The sequence below is a fragment of the Homarus americanus genome, unplaced genomic scaffold (genome assembly GCF_018991925.1).
Source record: "Homarus americanus isolate GMGI-L3 unplaced genomic scaffold, GMGI_Hamer_2.0 scaffold45562, whole genome shotgun sequence".
Classification (NCBI taxonomy): Eukaryota; Metazoa; Arthropoda; class Malacostraca; order Decapoda; family Nephropidae; genus Homarus; species Homarus americanus.
In genome coordinates, this window is record NW_024744839.1 from 10,003,855 (window position 1) to 10,024,430 (window position 20,576).

At 42.9% G+C, this 20,576-nt stretch overlaps 1 protein-coding gene across 1 annotated transcript in view; it reads right to left on the reverse strand.

The window, feature by feature from the left end:
- The window catches only part of LOC121878171 (estradiol 17-beta-dehydrogenase 8-like), a 39,855-nt gene extending 19,852 nt beyond the window's left edge, over nucleotides 1-20,003 (reverse strand). Inside the window, exon 1 of the mRNA XM_042384208.1 lies at nucleotides 19,886-20,003. Within this exon, the coding sequence (XP_042240142.1) occupies nucleotides 19,886-19,937 (52 nt within the window). The 5' untranslated portion in view covers nucleotides 19,938-20,003. The remainder of the gene's footprint in view (nucleotides 1-19,885) is intronic.
- Nucleotides 20,004-20,576: the final 573 nt, after the last annotated feature.

Genomic DNA, 20,576 nt, shown 5'->3' on the forward strand with positions numbered 1-20,576 from the left:
ACACATGATGAATGCAATATTCCAATATGAACGTCAGCCAAACATTTAACTTTTGCAGAAATAGAGTGTTTGTCATTAACATATACAAGCAATTAATGAGGATTAAAAACTTTAAAATTTCAGTGCATACATAGTACTTATTGGACTGGCGACCTGTGGTGTAATGTTCAGTATGCTCGCCTCGCAAAGCGAGTGGACCCGGGTTCGATCCCCGGGTTGGGTGAAACTATGGGCAAGTTTCTTTACGCCACTTGCCTCTGTCTACCCAGCAGTAAGTGGGGACCTGGATGTTAATCGATCTGCGGATCGTATTCCCGGGTAATGGTTAGTCAGTGCAGTTGGCGAGTTGCCTGGTCTTCTCGGACTATTCCTTGACATTGGGTCATGCAGCTCGTTGACTCAGGGTGTGGTTGTTGTGTTGGCGACAGCTTCTGCACCTTAAACAAATTCACGCCTAGGTGGCCCTTGGGCAGGTCACCCTCGTTACACGAGGGGGAAAGCCTTATATATATTGTGTGATATTCAAATTCATTCCATTTACCAAGTATCGAGAACTGTTCTTGTATTAAGAGCAATAACCTGTACCGTATGTTCATTCCCTTGAAAAAGATTTTGTGTTTCCTTCACTACCGTAATACCATACTCCCATCTGTCCACTATGAACAATGTTCACTACCTCTCAGAGCTAGTTGGGTTTCATGCCGATTTATCTGGACGACTAAGAGCTTCTGTTGAGCTATATCACCTTTGGGGTCCTGTAATTACCTTGGATGCATTGTTATTGGTTATTAATTTTACATTGATACTTCACCAATTGCACAAAAAATAATTTTGTTAAACTTTTTTTCCTTTCTCCATTTGTGAAACGATCTCTCCTTTTCAATCTCAAATAAATGGCATTTTACGTTTATATTCGAATACAAATTCACCATTGTCATGGTTTTGGGTGGTTCGGTGGTGGTATGAGTGGATTATATTATATAAAGATAATAATATGTCGTATTCTTATTTCTTACCGTAGAATTCGATACCTTCACACTGATTACTCACAGGAGATTATGGCGTATCTACGTAGAAGTTCACTCCACCACTCGACATTCCATGATTTATATTTGATAAATGATGATTTAATGAATTCCATTAATTTCCAACATCCATCTAAATTATTGGTTATACTTTGTCATAACCAATCAGTCATTACTGTCATGGGTTGTGTAATGAGTGATTGTCAGACCAAAGCTTACAGCCCAGAATTATGTCACATATAACAGCGAGTACACCACAGACCTCGTGGTACCACCGCATTCCGGGCTGACACACCTCAGGTCGACCCAAGGGACTTGACCTCGCCCGCTAATGACGTGAGGCGGTGACCTACAACCGCACCTAGCCAAGACACCTGGCCAGGACCACACCTGCACACAATTATCCAGATCAAACCAGTTTAGTGTTAATTGTTAGAGGTCAGAAGCCGGCTGGGCCGACCCCATATAAAGGCCCTACAGTCCCGTCCACGGGCATTCGGGATTCCATTACCATTCTGATTATCATTCTGATCCTGGTTGTCATTTGAACATTCTGAGGAGACGCTCATTACTCTGGAGATTCTCAGAGTCAAGCTCACCCTCTCCCCAGGTCGGGAAGGGGACTTCCCGACCAGACCCCAGCTAAGCAGAAGCCTCTCATAGGAGGCAGCCCAGCCAAGCATTCACTGGGCCTACGTCAGGGTACACGTGAGTCTTGTCAGAACGTCCTAGGGTGAGTTACCTACTGTGGGAAGTGTATTCATTCAGGTGTGTCCGAGAGTCAGTGTCAAGTAACGTAAAGCATAATGTGTTAGTACCCCGATATAATAGTGATATTAATGTGTCCATGTCATTGAGTGAAGTAATAAATAGTTGTATCAAGAGGTGTTTAACAAGTTGTCCCTTTAAGAAGTGATATATGTGTATTGACATACGAGATAAGATAAGCGTAGTGACGCTGTGCAAATAACATCCAGGCCACGCTACCAAGTTTCCTATCTTTACATTCCTACTCTCTATACTTCCTACTTATGTGTATATATGTCTTCCTCTTCTCTGTTTATTTCGTGTCATTATATTGGTGGCAGCGAACTATGACGTTAACCCACGCCCCCCGCGTCCCTTGTTATTGGTAACAGTGTACTTAACGTAAACCCATGCCCTCCCCCGTTAGCCATAACACCTGGCTCGTTAGTTCAAAAGTGCGTAATAAGAAGTTCCTGCGTAGTAGCGTGAAAAGTGTCCTAGTGTGTCACCGTTACAGCTCAAGTAAATGTCTCTTGTGGTAGTATGGGCGAATTTTTAATAGAAATGTTCAGTGCTTAACGTAATTTCTCAGTGTCACCCGCTATCTGTGGCATTCTCAGTAGCCCAAGTACAGTTTGATTGTTGGTCAGTGTTAAATGTAGCCATTGTGTTTCAGTGATGAAAGCGGTGTCTGTACTAACTGTTATAACTTAACATGTCTTTTAACCTACATCCTCCTCCCTGTCCTAATCCTTACCTCACCCTCCTTACCCTTCCTCCCATCCCTGCCCTGCCCTGCCCCGCCCCTCCGTTCCGTGCCCCTCCCCGCCCCGCGAAGCCTCGGTCTGGCCCGATCAACCACGCCTCGGCTCCTCCCCACCTCACCCGCAACGCACCAGCCTGGCTGGGCCTGGCCAGCCTCGCCTCGCCCCGCGCCGCCCTGCCTCGCCCCACCCCGCTCGGGTGACCTCACGTCCTTCTGACCTGCCCCGCCTCGCTTGACCACACTGATTCCCCGTCTTTTGTCCCGTGAGCTGTGTGTTGATGATGATGGTTAATATAAAGTAATATTGCGATGAATGCAGAGCTTCACTCAGTGTATTTTTATGCTATTATGATTTGTGATGTACTCTTTGACGCGCAGTGATAAATGATATTCAGTGTAGTGCGCAGAGCTTCACTCCCCGACCCAGCCTGATGAGAACATTGTCGTGACGGAAATGATAGTTGCCAAACATTGACCTAACATATAAAGTGAACTTTTTTTTTGCGAATGCACTTCCAACTAATCCATCACCCCTTTAGGATTGTTTCTCTGTCAAATGTCACACACAGTACCACCCATGGCCAGCCGGACGTCAACCACAGTACATACGAGCAGAGAAGAACCAGCATGATGAAAGCAGCGTGATGAATGCAGCTTGATGAAGGCAGCACGAAACCCACCACACACCACGTCACTTCTTTCAAGTCCTCCCTTGGTATAGGATTAAGAAGATTTTATATTTTTCTGCTTTAGGAAGTAAGGAGTGTGGAATGGATCGCCACACAACGAACCTTGGTGAGCCCAGCCAGGGAGGGATTCACCACTGTGGAAGGTGTAAGACAGGACGGTCTTTGGTCTCGCCGACACTCACGTACGGAGGGCGAGCCTTGGTCCGCGGAACCTGCCTTACGAGTCATCTAAGGAGACGACAGCCCAAACAGTGGACCGGCTTTCATCCCGGCCGGAGAGGGCCGACGGCAGATGAACAGAAAATCGTCTGGAATATGTTGAAAATGATGATGTTGCAGAGAAGAAATACAGATGGAGCAGAAAAATTCATCTGGAATATGAAAATGAAGATGTATAGAGGAAGAACGCAGATGGGACAGAAAACTCGTCTGGAAGAGTATAGAAACCAGGAGGAAGTGAGAAGAAGTCAGAAGGTGTGGAGAAACGACCTACAAGGTGCGGTATGTGAAGAAAGAAGACAGAAGACAGAAGATGTGCTATGTGAAGAAAGAAGACAGAAGATGTGCTGTCCTGACATCACAAGAAAGTCGATGATGAAGGACCAACCGACTACAGCTGCTGAGCTGCCGCCATCCCCTATTTTTCAGATACCAGCTGGATGGAAGACGTGAGCTATGCCAGACCCAACTAATGTACTGATGTTGTTGATGTATAATAAAAAGATATCAATACCCTAATATGTGAAGTAGGAACATTTTTTGTATTTTGAAGTATTTTCTCTGATTTTGTTGATGTTTACCACAAAGAATGTCTTTTTTTAGTCTCACTTTTTTCTATGAGTTCATTTGATCAATGTCTTGGACTATGAAACACGATGTTGTAGCTATATTACTGACTGAGATGAATTATTATTTTGACATGGAAATGTAACACCTGTTATTGTTTGTAGAATGTGATTTGCAAGGTTGCCTCGGACACTATGCTACATATGAAGGATTTTTTCATTCTATGTTCACTTGCTATGTTTCCTTTTTCTCCTGGCATAGAAGCTTTGATCTTGGCGGGAGGTATAGTGAGCTTTGTCAGATCAAACTAGCGCCAGTAGAAAAACATACACCTATGAGATTGTTGTTTGTAAATGTGAGACTATGTTATCGCCCCAGGGATTATCTTTGACACCACACGTGATGTTGCTGTCTATATGTGGCATCAGTCTCTGTGATGAAGCTTTGGTCTTGGCGGGAGGTGTAATGAGTGATTGTCAGACCAAAGCTTACAGCCCAGAATTATGTCACATATAACAGCGAGTACACCACAGACCTCGTGGTACCACCGCATTCCGGGCTGACACACCTCAGGTCGACCCAAGGGACTTGACCTCGCCCGCTAATGACGTGAGGCGGTGACCTACAACCGCACCTAGCCAAGACACCTGGCCAGGACCACACCTGCACACAATTATCCAGATCAAACCAGTTTAGTGTTAATTGTTAGAGGTCAGAAGCCGGCTGGGCCGACCCCATATAAAGGCCCTACAGTCCCGTCCACGGGCATTCGGGATTCCATTACCATTCTGATTATCATTCTGATCCTGGTTGTCATTTGAACATTCTGAGGAGACGCTCATTACTCTGGAGATTCTCAGAGTCAAGCTCACCCTCTCCCCAGGTCGGGAAGGGGACTTCCCGACCAGACCCCAGCTAAGCAGAAGCCTCTCATAGGAGGCAGCCCAGCCAAGCATTCACTGGGCCTACGTCAGGGTACACGTGAGTCTTGTCAGAACGTCCTAGGGTGAGTTACCTACTGTGGGAAGTGTATTCATTCAGGTGTGTCCGAGAGTCAGTGTCAAGTAACGTAAAGCATAATGTGTTAGTACCCCGATATAATAGTGATATTAATGTGTCCATGTCATTGAGTGAAGTAATAAATAGTTGTATCAAGAGGTGTTTAACAAGTTGTCCCTTTAAGAAGTGATATATGTGTATTGACATACGAGATAAGATAAGCGTAGTGACGCTGTGCAAACAACATCCAGGCCACGCTACCAAGTTTCCTATCTTTACATTCCTACTCTCTATACTTCCTACCTATGTATGTAATTCTCTTCTTGTGAGATTCGTCTCATTATAGTTGCGTTGGGCCTCCCGCACAACCCATCCCAAATGTTTGTTTACGGTAGAGATAAGGTAACCGGCCAGCCATAACTGGGACTGGTCAGTGAGACAGTGGTGTACTGTTCATCACTTCACGCCTCAAAAAACCAATTTAACCAGTGGGCTTTAGACCTTGGGTTAGAGAAGATCTCCTGCTCTGCGGACTTAAGAACAGGGGCCATACAGTCCTACCAGTGCTACGAGTCTGTGTGTGCAAATCCCAGAGATTTTTGTTAAGTCCAGCGACAAGTTAAACACATCCTGTAAAGGAAGTGATCAATGGTGAGGGCCTGTTTGCTACAAGAGCACTCCAGGCCGGCCAAATAGATCTAAACGATTAATTCTCCAGGTTGACAAACTCTCCCTTATAACTTACGGTACTGTGGCGTGAATGTGAGTGACTGACCTATCCATGCAAATTATAAGTCCAGTGTGTGGAATTGTGCCAAATAAACGTAAGTGCAATCATCTGCCCGTATCTGTGATCCCTCTATTATTATTATTATTACCAAGGGTAATGACTGAGTGGTTATGACAAAGTATAACCAATAACTTAGATGGATGTTGGAAGTTAATGGAATTCATTAAATCATTATTTATCAAGTACATAATGCATTGAATGCCGGAAGCAGCGAAATTCTACGTAGTGATACACCATAATCTCTTGGGTGAGGAACCAGTGTGAAGGTATCCGAGTTCTACGATAAGAAAACCACTTTCCTGCATTTAAAACGTAACAATTACCTTGAGTAATAATAAGATAGGATCACAGATACAGGCAGATAATTGCACTTACATTTATTTGTCAAGCTTCCATACAATGATTTTCAATTTGCATAGATATATGAATAACTCACGTTCACGCTGTAATAAAATAAATCTTCTAAAAGAGAATTTCAACTTGGGGACACATGTGATTACTCTGCTATGGGTATGACCTAACAGTGCCTTAATTCTTCAAGTGATACATTTACTGCCAGCCTGGATTGCTTATGTTGCAACCAGGCTTCTGCACAAGAACTTCTTTCCACGGGCCATAACAACAAAAAGTACTCTTGGGTTACCACACATAGTCTCGCGTCACTGACAGTCACTGTAGACTGTTGTCGCGGCAAGGAGAACTGGTAAGCGTGACTTGAATTAACCATTTAGGTGCAACAGACCAGCCTAGATTGCTTTTGTCGCAGCCAGGCTTCTACACGTGATATTTCCACGGGGATAACAAACCTAGGTTAACACACTTAGTCTCGTGTCGATCACGGTCACTGTAGTCGGGTGTCGTGCAGGAGAACTCTGTAAGTGTGAATTAATTAACCATTTACTGTAGGTTTGATAGGCCAGCCTGGATTGCTCTTGTCGCAACCAGGCATCCACACGTGATATTTCCACGGGGATAACAACCTAGGTTAACACACTTAGTCTCGTGTCGACGACGGTGCACAGGCGGAGTGGTGGTGGAGAACTCTGTGTGGTGTGGTGTCCCCCTTCCTTTCAGGAGGGAGAGAATGGAGACTTCTTAACTAACCCATGGCCAAAGGGATACTACTTAAAATGAGGTTTTTGGGTGTGAAGAGATGAACAGTACAAAATTTTTTCACTGCCCACCCCACCCCCCCCCTAAAGGCTGGCTAACATACACTAATGGAAAATACATGTCCCAGTTATGCCTCGCCGGGTGTCTTATCTCTAGTAAAACAAACTTTGGAGTTGGTTGCGTGGGTAAGCCTAACGCAACCCATGACAATATTCGAATACAAATTCACCATGTGTGGTAGTTAGTGGTAATACTGCATAAGTGTGGTGTTATGGGTGGCTGGAGGTGTGTAAAGAGTGGATTGGAGGCCCAACAAAGCTGAAATACACGTTATAGCATATTCCTATGGGTGGTAAGTAGGGGGGGGGGAGTGAGAGAGCCGGCAGAGCATAAGTGGAGGAGGGTGGTTATGTTTATATGTTTACTTAAGACTGTACTCAATACACAGTTTTAGTAAATCTTTTGTAATGCAATTTTTAGTATTGAGCTTCAAATTCACGTGAATAAATTATAGACACCCAGTGATAGATGTTACAGCATATTATGGATAGATGGAGATGGAAGAGGGTGATTATGATGTGGATGTCCTGACTACCCTACTGGTCCCTCAGCATCAAGAGCTGACTCACTTCAGTTATCCTCTATCCCTGTTTACCAACAGTCTCCACTCTCTCCTGGAGAATATAAAGGAAAAGGAGGAAATCCCCAAGCTCTTAAAGACGTCTCCGTCGTCAATATTTATAAAAACAAGGGGGACCGGTCAGACTCTGGCATCTACCGCGGGATCTCGCTACTGTCCGTAACTGGCAAGATTATCGCCCAAGTCCTGCTAAACAGACTTCTTCCTCAGGCGAAAAACTTCCTCCTAGAATCTCAGTGTGGCTTTAGACCATCACGTGGCACCACTGACATGATCTTTGCTGCCCGCCAGATAAAGCAAAAGTGCAGAGAACAGCGTCGTGACCTGTGCATGGCTTTCATCGACATAACCAAGGCCTTCGACTCGATCAACAGGGAAGCCCTCTGGCGAACCCTCAGCCGTTTGAGCTGCCCACCAAAATTTATCGCCATTTTGAGGGAACTCCAAGATGGCATGAACGGCAATATCTTGCACAATGGCACCCAGTCTGAATTCTTCCCCATCCAAACGGGGAAAAGCAAGGATTTTTAATGGCACCAACTCTCTTTTCCATTTTTATGGCTGCCTTCCTTACTCGTGCCAGTGCCAATTTAGCCGGCAGGGTGGACATCCAGTACCGGATGAACGGTCTTTTCAACAAAAGACGACTCTAAGCAGGAACAAAGGTGTCGGCAACTTCCATTACTGAACTTCAGTATGCAGACGGCCTCACCCTTGTTGCTCACACTGAACGCGACCAACAGGAGATCCTGAACACCTACACAGATGCGTATGCATACTTCGGCCTTGACGGGAATGTACGTAAGATTCAGATTCTCTTTCAGCCAGCCCCTGGCTCAGCCACACCTACACCATCCATTCAACTTTATGGTACTACCCTCTCTAATGCTTCCCACTTTCAGTATCTCATCTCCCACCTGTCCACCACCACGGACATCAATCAAGAGATTCAACATCGGATCAGATGTGCATCTCAAGCCTTTGTCAGACTCCGAAACCGTGTCTTCAGCTGTAGGGAGCTATAATTATCTACAAAGTTGCACGTATATCTTCCCCACCCTGCTATATGACAGCGAGACTTAGGTCACATACAGGAGGCACCTCAAGGCACTTGAAGACTTTTACCAACGTAGTCTACGTTTCATCCAAGATCGGTGGGAAGACAAGAGAACAAATACCAGTATTCTCGCTGACACCAACTGTAGGAGCATCGAGGCTACCATTATCCATCGACAACTACGCTGTACTGGCCATGTTTCTCGCAGCAGCTATTTTACAGTCACCTAACGAATTGTAAAAGCAATGGTGGCCGGCAACTGAAAATGTATAAGAATAGTCTTAAGACAAACCTGAAAAAGTGCCAAATCGACCCCCTCACCTTGAAGACGATTACTATACACCGTAATGCTTGGAGGAGCACCACCCAAGAAGGTGTTATTACTTTCGAGTTATTCCGACTGCATACCGAGGCAGACAAGCGCCAATGCCGGTAACACGCTGCCGACGCCCCTCCCGCACTAGATGTAGATCTCCACCCATGCAACATCTGTGGGTCCCGTATCTGCCTCTCTAGTCACCTCAGAGCTCACCAACGGTGACAGCCCTCACAACTCATATTATTGTATCATAGCTGGATGATCGTCATACTCGATTCCGAGGGATAGGAAAGTAGTAGTAGTAGTAGTAATGTGTGTGTGTGTGTGTGTGTGTGTGTGTGTGTGTGTGTGTGTGTGTGTAATAATAATAATAATAATAATAATAATAATAATAATAAATTGTTTATTAATAGAGTTGCAGCCGGTGGCTGAAAATATACAGACTTACATTTGATTTAGACATAATGATATAATATGCATTGAATACATTTACAGGGCTGTACAGTAAATAAATCAGGAGTTGCTTATTATTTTAACAATAGATGGGATGGTGCTTTTCTTATATCTATCGGTGCGGGCGCTTATGGGCTGAATTTTGTTGTAGTGGCGGACTGCGCGAAGTGGGTGGAGGGCTGCCGGTGGCAGGAGATGGCGATGACGAGGGTGGTGCATTAGTTGGCTGCCAAACCTTTCCAGTGCTTGGTGGTGGAGGTCACTGAGGGATGGCATTTCCAGGGTGGAGAGAGCGTTGATGTAGTCGGAGTATTCTGCGCCGAGCATGATTCTGCAGGCCCTTTTCTGTACCTTCTCTAGCCGACGTTGTTGGGGTGTGTGTGTTTGCGTGTGTGTGTGTGTGTGTGTGTGTGTGTGTGTGTGTGTGTGTGTGTGTAATGCATGTTTGAATATAATCATAACTATTTTTTTAATAACAGGAGAAATTTGGCTAATATTTAATTACCTATAAAATTTATGGAAGCTATTTCGTTTACAACATTGAGGATATGTTTTGATGCTTGAAGGGAATTTTTGCATGCTTCATGAGGCAATTTACGGGCACTAAAATAGGCAATTATTTAGAGAAATAATAAAAATTTCCATGGGGATGAAAGAATCGATATTAATCAGCATTTCTCTCGTACACCAGATATAAGCTGAAGCTGTTAGCTTCCTAAATTCCAAAACGATGAACCGAAGTTTGTCTTATTAACCAGGATGGAAGGTCTACACCAGTTAATAGATTTGAAAGTGACTACTTACCCGAGAATTCCCAGTTGGGCAGACTGTAGGCTACATAATTTGACCAGTTAGGTTGGAAAAGTGATGTACCCTGATATATGAGAGACATTTGGTTTGGTTCCTAAGGTTCTTTTTGTTGTTCTTTTTGGTTAGGTTAGGTTTTATTTCTCCCAAACATTTGGAATGTTCTTGAGCAAAGGAAAATTTTTCTTGTATTGAAAAATTTCTTAATGTTGATCATTAACCCGCGCACCCATTTCAGAGTTTTACCAGGTAACTCTTTAAAGGTTACAGTAATCATTAGGTTAGGATGACTAATTTCTTCTTATTTAAACATAGACTCTGAATCGAATTTCTTCTATGGTATTTCTTTGATATAAACATACCAATAGTCGACAAGCTCGTCCCTTTTCACATGTTGGCAGCCCAGAAATAAGAAGCACGTTTTGAGTGATCTATTCTAGAATACTCACTACACCGACGGTATAGGAAGTCCTATTTGGATACCCTACGCTCCATGCTCTTGAATACTGCCCAAAGTCCTGCTGAACAAGTCTGAACTATCCAGAACATTATACCTGTCATTTATGTACTGTACATTAAGATTCTCGCCACTGATCGTTCTTGACGCCATGTGTCTCGCGTGTTCGCTGTTTCGTCGTTAATAATAATCAAAGTTCGACCCATGTGTAAGGTAAGAGCTTCATTTTGTTCTTTTGTGATATAAGCGTAAACTTATCATTACTAAACCTTGAACGATCATTAATAAAACTAATCAATCACACACTATATAGTACAGGTACATTACATAGAGTCATGGCGACTGATATATAACGTAGAGTCATGGTGAAAATTAGATGGCAGAAATTATCACAGAGTGAAGGACAACAACAATCCACTGATATTACTCGGTGCTGTAATAATGAATATTCTGATAACTATTGTACCCCCCGCCCCGCATTATGTCTTCCATCTGACTACTATTAACCCTTTGATCCAGTGCTCATGTACAGTACATGAGTACCTAACTTTCAATATTTTCTTTGACTTGATCATGAAAGACTCAAATTTTGACTTTGAAATGATGACTCGAGTCGATGCTCTCAAAGCTAGCTGAGGTCATTCACTTGAAAGGGTGATCGATTTTTAAGGTTAAAATTAAAATTAATTTTCACTTTATAGTCATGAATAATGTTCCTGTTTTGAAAAGGTTAAAGAAGTTACATTATTTATTTACAAAAGGAACAGTCTTGATGCTGTTAGAGCTCTTCATTAATGTTTGTGAGATCATATGCATGTACCAGGTTCTTTGTCTTGGGATGAAATATTTTGACTTGCTCTTCGCTTGGCCTCAGAGTGCTTTGACTGAGCAGTTGGATGTGGTCTTGAGCATAATGGCGTCAACCATGGCCCACAGACACAGCTCGTACTGTAGGGGCCTAATAGTTTATAGTTTGTTCAGTAATATTACTGTGATCTGGTAGATAAAAAAATATAATCACATCATTATTATCATCTTGTTTTTAACGTGTTATCAGCGTTAACGACTCACAGATAAAATCTCCAGATTTCTGATCCTCAAGTTTAATACCATGTGATAAGTTACCTTGTAATGTCATTATGTGAACGTAACAATGTTGGCGATTGATAATCGACGTTTAAAATTGTTCTTTATAGGAGATATAGCGAGGAAAAAAACTTGGAATAACAGATAACATTATACTATACAGGAGAGTCGAACCCCGGAGATGGATGTTACAGTTGAATCATGATCAGTTTTCTTAGACAAGGTGACTCATGTAACAGATGTGCCCCCAAATCAGTTCTGACAGCAAAGCAAGACCTCGCTTCAAGGCTGGGAGTACGGTACGGTACGAATTATTATTTTTTTTAAATCACGGTACGAAATTACGGTGCAATATTTTGCTTAACCTACGGTACGGTACTTTTGAGGTACGAAAAACGGAGAAATAATACCGTACCGAACGGCCAGCCTTGGCCATATGGTGAATTCGCCACCAGATTTCAGAAATTGGTAAAATTTCAAAGCGCCTGGTGACGGAGAACAGGTAGTGTGACACTTGGCAGAACCTGGTGAAATCTAGTGATAGCCCCATTACCAAACGTAGGGATGGGAAAGAAATGGCTAATAGGACGGAAATAATCCTCATACATTCAGTCTAAAGCCAAGTATAAACACCCTGCTATTGCTATAATATTGTACATTAGTTGCTTCAGTTAGAATTTTATTTTACTCCATCAAATTTTTCAAAAACAAGATGTTTAAATTTTCTAATTCAATATTTTGAAACATGTTTTTAAATAAAGAAGAAAAGAACGACTTAAAATTTTGTTTTTCAGTTATTGTGTTAAATCATTAAAGAAGACTGTAATCTATGTCAGAGGTAAAGTTGTTAGTGTTTTTATCCCTTTCTGTATATCAGTTTTTGGCTTTAAATTTAGAGTTCAATTTATCAAGCTTATCCAACAGAGTGTGTTTCATTATTTAAACTATAAATATTTTGCAGCTTTTTTTCACACAAGCAGAAAAGAAATAAAGAAATATCCTGAATAATTTTCAAATTGTATAGTCTTCATTATAATAGACGGCTGAAATAAATTTGTTTAAATTATCCAAAAGGAATACTAACTAACTGTGATGATATTACGAAGTAAATGCACGATGCATATAGTAAATCAATTTGTGTGTGTGTGTGTGTGTGTGTGTGTAGGCTTGCCCTCGTGGAGAACAGGAAAGCAACTTGCTTAAGTCTTCCCCTGTCAGTACACAGCCTCGTCACCATCAAGACTCCTGCTGTGCCTCCTCGCGGCAACACACGGTAACTGCCTACCAACCACCGCCCCGCTGAATTGCGGATTAACCTTGGCAAGTATAAGGCTACAGGAGTAAACCCCGAACGAAAAATCTGTGGTGGAGCCCCACATCAGGCAGACATGCTTATAGAGCTCCAACAAGACCCCAACGGCAGTGTAGGCAGAAGAGGTGACCACCATGGAAACCCAACGACTATACCAACAGACGAAGGCAATGCCTGATGGACAGGCTATTATGGCGAAACCCAAAGCGAGAGCCAGGAAGTGTGGTTGCAGCCTGCGTTCCTGCCTCACCACATAAATCAACTCACGCAACAATCACCCAGCTCACCATACCTCTCATCATCATCAAAACCCCTCATACCCCCCAAAAGTACTATGGCAACAGATGAGTGGCGACGGGGACAGGCAAAGATGACTGTTGGGAGTCTCTAGTCACAACTCTGCACATGGGCAGCACAGATAAGATGATCGTTTATGCACTGGGATCTAGGCAGCGGTGTAGTTCGGTCCTGTCTGTGCGACTGAGCAGCCCTTACAAGGAGCCACTCGGCTCACGCCACACGGGGAGGGAGCTAGAAAAAGTGCCCTAAACATACCGTGCCTAAAAACCCAACCTGACTGGGCAACCACACCCAGTAAGGTCATCCTTATGCAGTCGAAAACACAATCAAAATCACAGATCCAAACAAAAACAAACCATGCAACTTCTTTTGGTCGCTGCATGGAAAGTCAGGACCCTTCTGGATACTGCCACAAATGCGCATCCTGAAAGAAGAACTGTCCTTGTGGCAAAAGAGCTGGCTAGGCATAACATCGACATAGCAGCCATCAGTGAGTCCTGGCTCCCAGATGAGGGCTAACTCACAAATCGGGGGTTGGGTGCACCTTCTTCTGGAAGGGTAAGCCTGCTGCGGAGAAAACCGTATTTATAAGAACATAAGAACATAAGAATGGAGGAAACTGCAGCGGGCCTATTGGCCCATACTGGGCAGTCCCGTTTACACCCAACCCCTATTGCTCATATGAGCATCCAACCTATGTTTGAAGCAATTCAGCGTATTCGAGTTAATGATGATATTTGGTAACTTGTTCCATTCATCCACTACTCTGTTTCCAAACCAGTGTTTACCTATTTCACGCCTAAATCTAAATTTGTCTAATTTAAAACCATTGTTACGAGTTCGCTCCTGGTTGGATAATTTGAGTACCTTTGTAATGTCCCCTTTGTTTAGCCCTGACTTCCACTTATACACCTCTATCAGGTCGCCCCTCGCTCTACGTCTCTCGAGGGAGTGCAAATTAAGATGCTTTAACCTGTCTCTATACTCAAGGTTCCTAATGCCCGGGATTAGTCTTGTCATTCTCCTCTGAATTCTTTCCAAGGATTCTATATCCATTCTGTAATACGGTGACCAGAACTGAACTGCGTAATCCAGGTGTGGTCTCACAAGAGCAAGATACAGTTTTAGGATGACCTCGCTAGTCTTGTAACTAACACTCCTTTGTATGAACCCAAGTACTTTATTAGCCTATGTAGTTGGCTTTGCCATCCGCCAACGCATCCTACACAGGCTAACTGAAATGCCTATTGGGATCAACGAGCGCCTCATGAGGCTTCGAGTCCCACTGAATCACTCACGCCATGCCTCCTTCATCAGTGCATATGCCCTAACACTGGATGCAGAGGATGACATCAAAGAGGTCTTTCATGTCGAATTCGATAGAGTGTTAACCTCTATTCCCAGAGAAGACAGATTGTGCTCCTTGGCGACTTCAATGCCAGAGTTGGCAGAGATGCTAACATTTGGCAGGGAACCATAGGGAGAAATGGACTAGGCAAGTGTAATCCCAATGGCCTACTCCTTCTCAGCAAGTGTGCTGCTCGCAGCCTCACTCTCACCAACACCATGTTTAGGCAGACCGCCAAGTTCAAGGGATCGTGGCAACACCCACGATCCAAACACTGGCATCTCATTGACTACATCACTGTCAGAGAAAGAGATCGCCGAGATATTCTCATCACCCGTGCCATGCGTGGCTCAGACCATTGTACTGTAACACGGATCATCGACTTGTCAGATCCAAGCTCTCACTTCACGTTGCCCCAAAACGGCGAAGGCAGCAATCCTCCAGAAGAGATTTTAATACTAAGCGTCTGGAGTATCCAGGGTAGTACATGCTTTCAGAGAGAGCAGCTCGAACATAGGCTTATAAACAACCCAACAGCAAACAACATGAATCCCAATGCCGAATGGAATACTCTTAATACTGTTATGACAAAGACCTGCAGAGAGACCCTCGGCCAGTTCAAAAGAATACACCAGGACTGGTTTGATGAAAATGACAATGCAATCAAAGTACACATCAATGATAAACGTGCTGCTTTTACTGACTTGCAGAACAACTCTCAGTCTCGGACCAAAGCTGATACCTTCAGCAAAAAGAAAGCGGCAGCCCAGCGGGAAGTTCGCATTCTAAAGAACGACTGGCTTAAAAATAAAGCATGTGAAGCACAAAAACTTGCAGATCAGCACAAGATGCGCGAATTTTTCATTTCCACTAAAACATTTTATGGGCCAGTCACTCGTGGCATAGCCCCCCTTCACTCATCTGTAGGAAACCACCACATAATTAAAGATGGCGAAGTCCTCCTTCAGTGCTGGAAAGAGCACTACCATTCATTGCTCAACCAAAACGCCGATGTGGATGTCCTGACTACCCAACAGGTCCCTCAGCATCCAGAGCTGACCCTCCTCGTCCATCCTCCATCCTTGGATGAGGTAGCAACTGCCATCAAACAGATGAAAAATAACAAAGCCTCAGGGCCTGATGGAATCCCAGCCGAGGCATACAAAGCTGGAGGACCTCTACTGACAAGCCGTCGCCACTCTCTCCTGGAGACTATATGGGAAAAGGAGGAAATCCCCCAAGCTGTTAAAGATGCCTCCATTGTCAACATTTATAAGAACATGGGGGACCGGTCAGATTGTGGCAACTACCGTGTGATCTCGCTGCTCTCCCTAGCTGGCAAGATTATAGCCCGAGTCCTCCTAAACAGACTTCTTCCTGAGGCGGAAAACTTCCTCCCAGAATCTCAATGTGGTTTTAGACCATCACGTGGCACCACTGATATGATCTTTGCTGCCCGCCAGATACAGGAAAGGTGCTGAGAACAGCGTCGTAACCTGTACATGGCTTTCATCGACCTAACCAAGGCCTTCGACTCGGTCAACAGGGAAGTCCTCTGGTGGACCCTCAGCCGTTTTGGCCGCCCACCAAAATTCATCGCCATTGTGAGGCAATTCCACGATGGCATGAACGGCACCGAGTCAGAGTTCTTCCTCATCCAAACAAGGGTTAAACCAGGGTGTGTACTGGCACTAACTCTCTTTTCCATTTTTATGGCTGCCTTCCTTACTCGTGCCAGTGCCAATTTAGCCAGCAGGGTGAACATCGAGTACCGGGTAAAGGCGGGTCTTTTCAACATAAGACGACTCCAGGCAAGAACAAAGGTTTCGTCAGCTTCCATTACTGAACAACAGTATGCAAAAGACCTTACCCTTGTTGCTCACACTGAACACGACCTACAGGAGATCCTGAACACCTATGCAGACACGTATGCACACTTCGGCCTTGAGGTGAATGTACGGAAGACTCAGATTCTCTTTCAACCTGCCCCTGGTTCAGACACACCTCCACCATCCATCCAGCTTAACGGTGCTACAGTCTCTAATGTTGCCCACTTTCGGTATCTTGGCTCCCACCTGTCCACTACCGCAGACATAGATGAAGAAATTCAACCTCGGATCAGATGTGCATCTCACGCCTTGGGCGGACTCCGAAATCAGTTGTAGGCAGCTGAAATTATCCGCAAAGTTGCCCTTATATCGAGCAATGGTCCTGCCCACCCTACTGTTTGGCAGTGAGACATGGGTCACATACTGTACAAGAGGCACTTCAAGGCACTTGAAAACTTTCACCAACATAGTTTACGTTCCATCCTCTCAGTTCGCTGGGAAGACAAGAGAACAAATGCCAATATTCTTGCTGACACCAACTGTAGGAGCATCGAGGCTACCATTATCCATGAACAACTACGTTGGGCTGGTCATGTTACCCGCATGTACGACAGTAGACTGCCGAAGCAGCTACTTTACAGTCACCTAATGAATAGTAAACGTAAGGCTGGTGGGCAATTGAAAAGGTATAAGGATAGTCTTTAGACAAACCTGAAAAGGTGCCAAATCGACCCCCTCACCTGGAAGTCGATTACTCCACATCGTATCGCTTGGAGGAACACCACACGGGAAGGTGTCAATACTTTCGAGTTAGCCCAACGTCGGAAAGACGCTGCCACCGCCCCTTCCACAATAGATGGAGCCCTCCACAAGTGCAACGAATGTGGACGACGCTGCCGGTCCCGTATCGGGCTCTTTAGTCACCTCAAAACTCACTAACCTAGGTGACATCTCTAATAATTCATATCATTTTACCATAGCTGGATGATCGTCATACTCGATTCCGAGTGACAGCAAAGTAGTAGTAGTAGTGTAATAATAATAATAATAATAATAATAATAATAATAATAATAATAATAATAATAATAATAATAATAATTATAATAATAATAATAATAATAATAATTATAATAATAATAATAATAATAATAATAATAATAATAATAATTATAATAATAATAATAATAATAATTATAATAATTATAATAATAATAATAATAATAATAATAATAATAATAATAATAATAATAATAATAATTAACTTTTTATTGAAAAGTTCTGTGTGTGTGTGTGTGGAACAGATCAACTGGCTCTATAGTTCCTGTTAGGAAGTTTCATCGTAAGTAAAAAGGCATTCCTACCACTTCTAGAATTAATAGCCCTTTAAATAGAATACTCAAATTGGGTAGTGCTCATCTGTCTACAAAAGCCAAAGGAACTATAGTTATTTAGTTGACTCAATTTTGAAAGTGCATTTTTTTTTAAGTACGGGAAAGGTACGGAATATTTTATCGTACTGTACAGTTCGGAAAAAAATGAGGCCATGGTACGAAATTACGGTACGATATTTCTGACAGGTACGAAAAACGGAAAAAATGTCGTACAGTAGCGTACTGTCAGCCTTGCCTCGCCTCCATCTGTTCAAACGAGCAATGACTGTTGTAACTGCGTCTGCCTCTAGAGCAGTGCTACTCAAAGTGTGGTCCGCGGACCGGTGCCGGTCCGTGAGCCATCGTCTGCCGGTACGCGGAGAGTTTTCAGAAAAGAAAGAAACGATAGTCACGTTCCACACCACGTGACACTGCCGGGACATCTGACTCGGTCTTCTTTTTTTTTACATTTTCATTGTAGTTTTTATATTTATTATGGCTATATTTTTCATTTACTCACTCATGTTAAAAGTCATTGCTATGCAACTAACGAATGCGATATAATGAACAGCAAAACAGCGAACTGAAATACGTATAACAACACCTTCATGATGATGTGGCGTTTGACTCTGTGGGAACCACACCTGGGGATATCAATAGGGCGCATCACCTTGTGTTGCCAGAATTGCCACGTTTCTCGGCCACCAGTTACGCCATATCCACCCAAAACATAAATCTTTTTATTTTAAGTATGGTAGTTATTTAATTTCGGATAAAATAAATGTATGCATCCCATTAAAAGAAATGGCCGATTTTTTACTATGCGTGCCAGCCGTGAAGGGTGTCACACAGCTGGCAACCCTGCTATTCCACACGTGTGGATCAGCAGTCTGTGATGTCAGGTCAGTGGTTAGTTACCATCAAGAAGTGGAGCAGAGAGCATCATACGGGCATCTGCGTGTTTGTCTTTTGGGACCCCATCCCAACCCACTTTTATATTCATTATACTTTTCCTGTATAAAATAATATTACTACGAATGTTCAAATAATATTTTCTCTGATCGTAAACAATTAATTGTATGGCACAAATATGGTACTGGTCCCTGGCACACTGGGAAGACTTGTTACGTCAATGATGATTGGCCTTAGAATGAATAAGACATCATGTCTTCATGTTTAGTACAGATAGTCTCAAAATGCCCCTGAAATAGGACATATCTCAAAAGATTTTCCTGGGGGGGGGGGCTATAGGCCCCGGGATTGGCTCGCTTCGCTCGCCGGTCCGTGGCACATTGAAAAAATACCATGCCGGTCCGCCACATCAGATAGTTTGAGAAGCGCTGCTCTAGAGCTCCTGCTGGGCGTGTATTTAACCGGAGGGGATAATAATGAGGCCCCATCGATGCATTAAGTATATTAAAAAAAAAATCGTGAATATAAAGTACTTCTATGAGAATATATGATCAACGAGCCTGGTGTCATAATTAAGATCCCAATAAATTGATAAGAAACTAAGTGTGTATATTCATCACTCATATTCACACCATGAAAGTGAAGAAAAAAACTAATTATTTGGTAGTTGGTTCATACATACTCAAACTAGTTGGTAAATATTTATATGTTTTAAGATAACACTGAGTCACTGACCGCCACCATTCCTGGAATTTAATTCATAAAAAAATAGTATAATTGTATGAACCAACACCCGAAATTTTCACTAAACATTATTATTCTAAGGACTCGGTTTATACACAGATATATACTATAAATAATTGTGGATAACCTGACACTTAGTCCTACAAAATACCCACCTTTAAATCATTGTGTTACATAAAATATGGTATTTAATTTTAAACTATTTCATGGTAAGGGTTCAAGAAAAAGTAATAGTTCAATGCCTTACGTTATAAAACACACATCAAAACTTGGGTTCATAGAGATATAAATGAGTAATGTTTTCTTTTGAATACTCGTTTACATTTAACTTTTACCTGTAACCAGCGCCAGTCTTCCAGTGAAGCTCAACGCTGACATCGTGAACATCAAATAAGGAACAACCACGTACTGTATGTGTTGCTCAATGATTGCTGGAGTGTGCTGGTTGATGTTGTGTACTCCACCTACTTATAGACACGCTGTCCCTGGCAAGTACCACTGCCGCTCAACCTTTGTTCCTGATAATGATCAATTCTACTACCGATAAAGATTAAATTAACTAAAAGCAACTTAGCTTTGCTGACCTTGATAAACAAGTCACTTGTACAGTATAGTACATACATACATACATACGCACGCATACTCACACGCAGAGAGAAATTAAACTTTATAAAAATCGTATAAATGGAACAAATTCAATTCACATAAAGACTAACTTATTCAGTATTATAAAGAGATGTACCTTTCTCTATCTCCTGTCTCTCGGACTCTAGTATAAAGATCTTCCTGCGATGATAATATATATAATCTGTTCAATGTTTCATCATCATTGGTGAGCTCTAAGGTTAATAGGTAATAGACAACTTGTCCCGCTAATGTTGTATGTATGGTTGGATAACTCTGGTGACGGTGTCTTTTTAACACTCACTTGTACTGTATGTTACTCCTCCAAGCCTCACCGTTAGGGGTGACGGTCTCCCAGATGCGAGTATATTTTTAGGTTAGTCTTGAGTATATCTAAGTAAC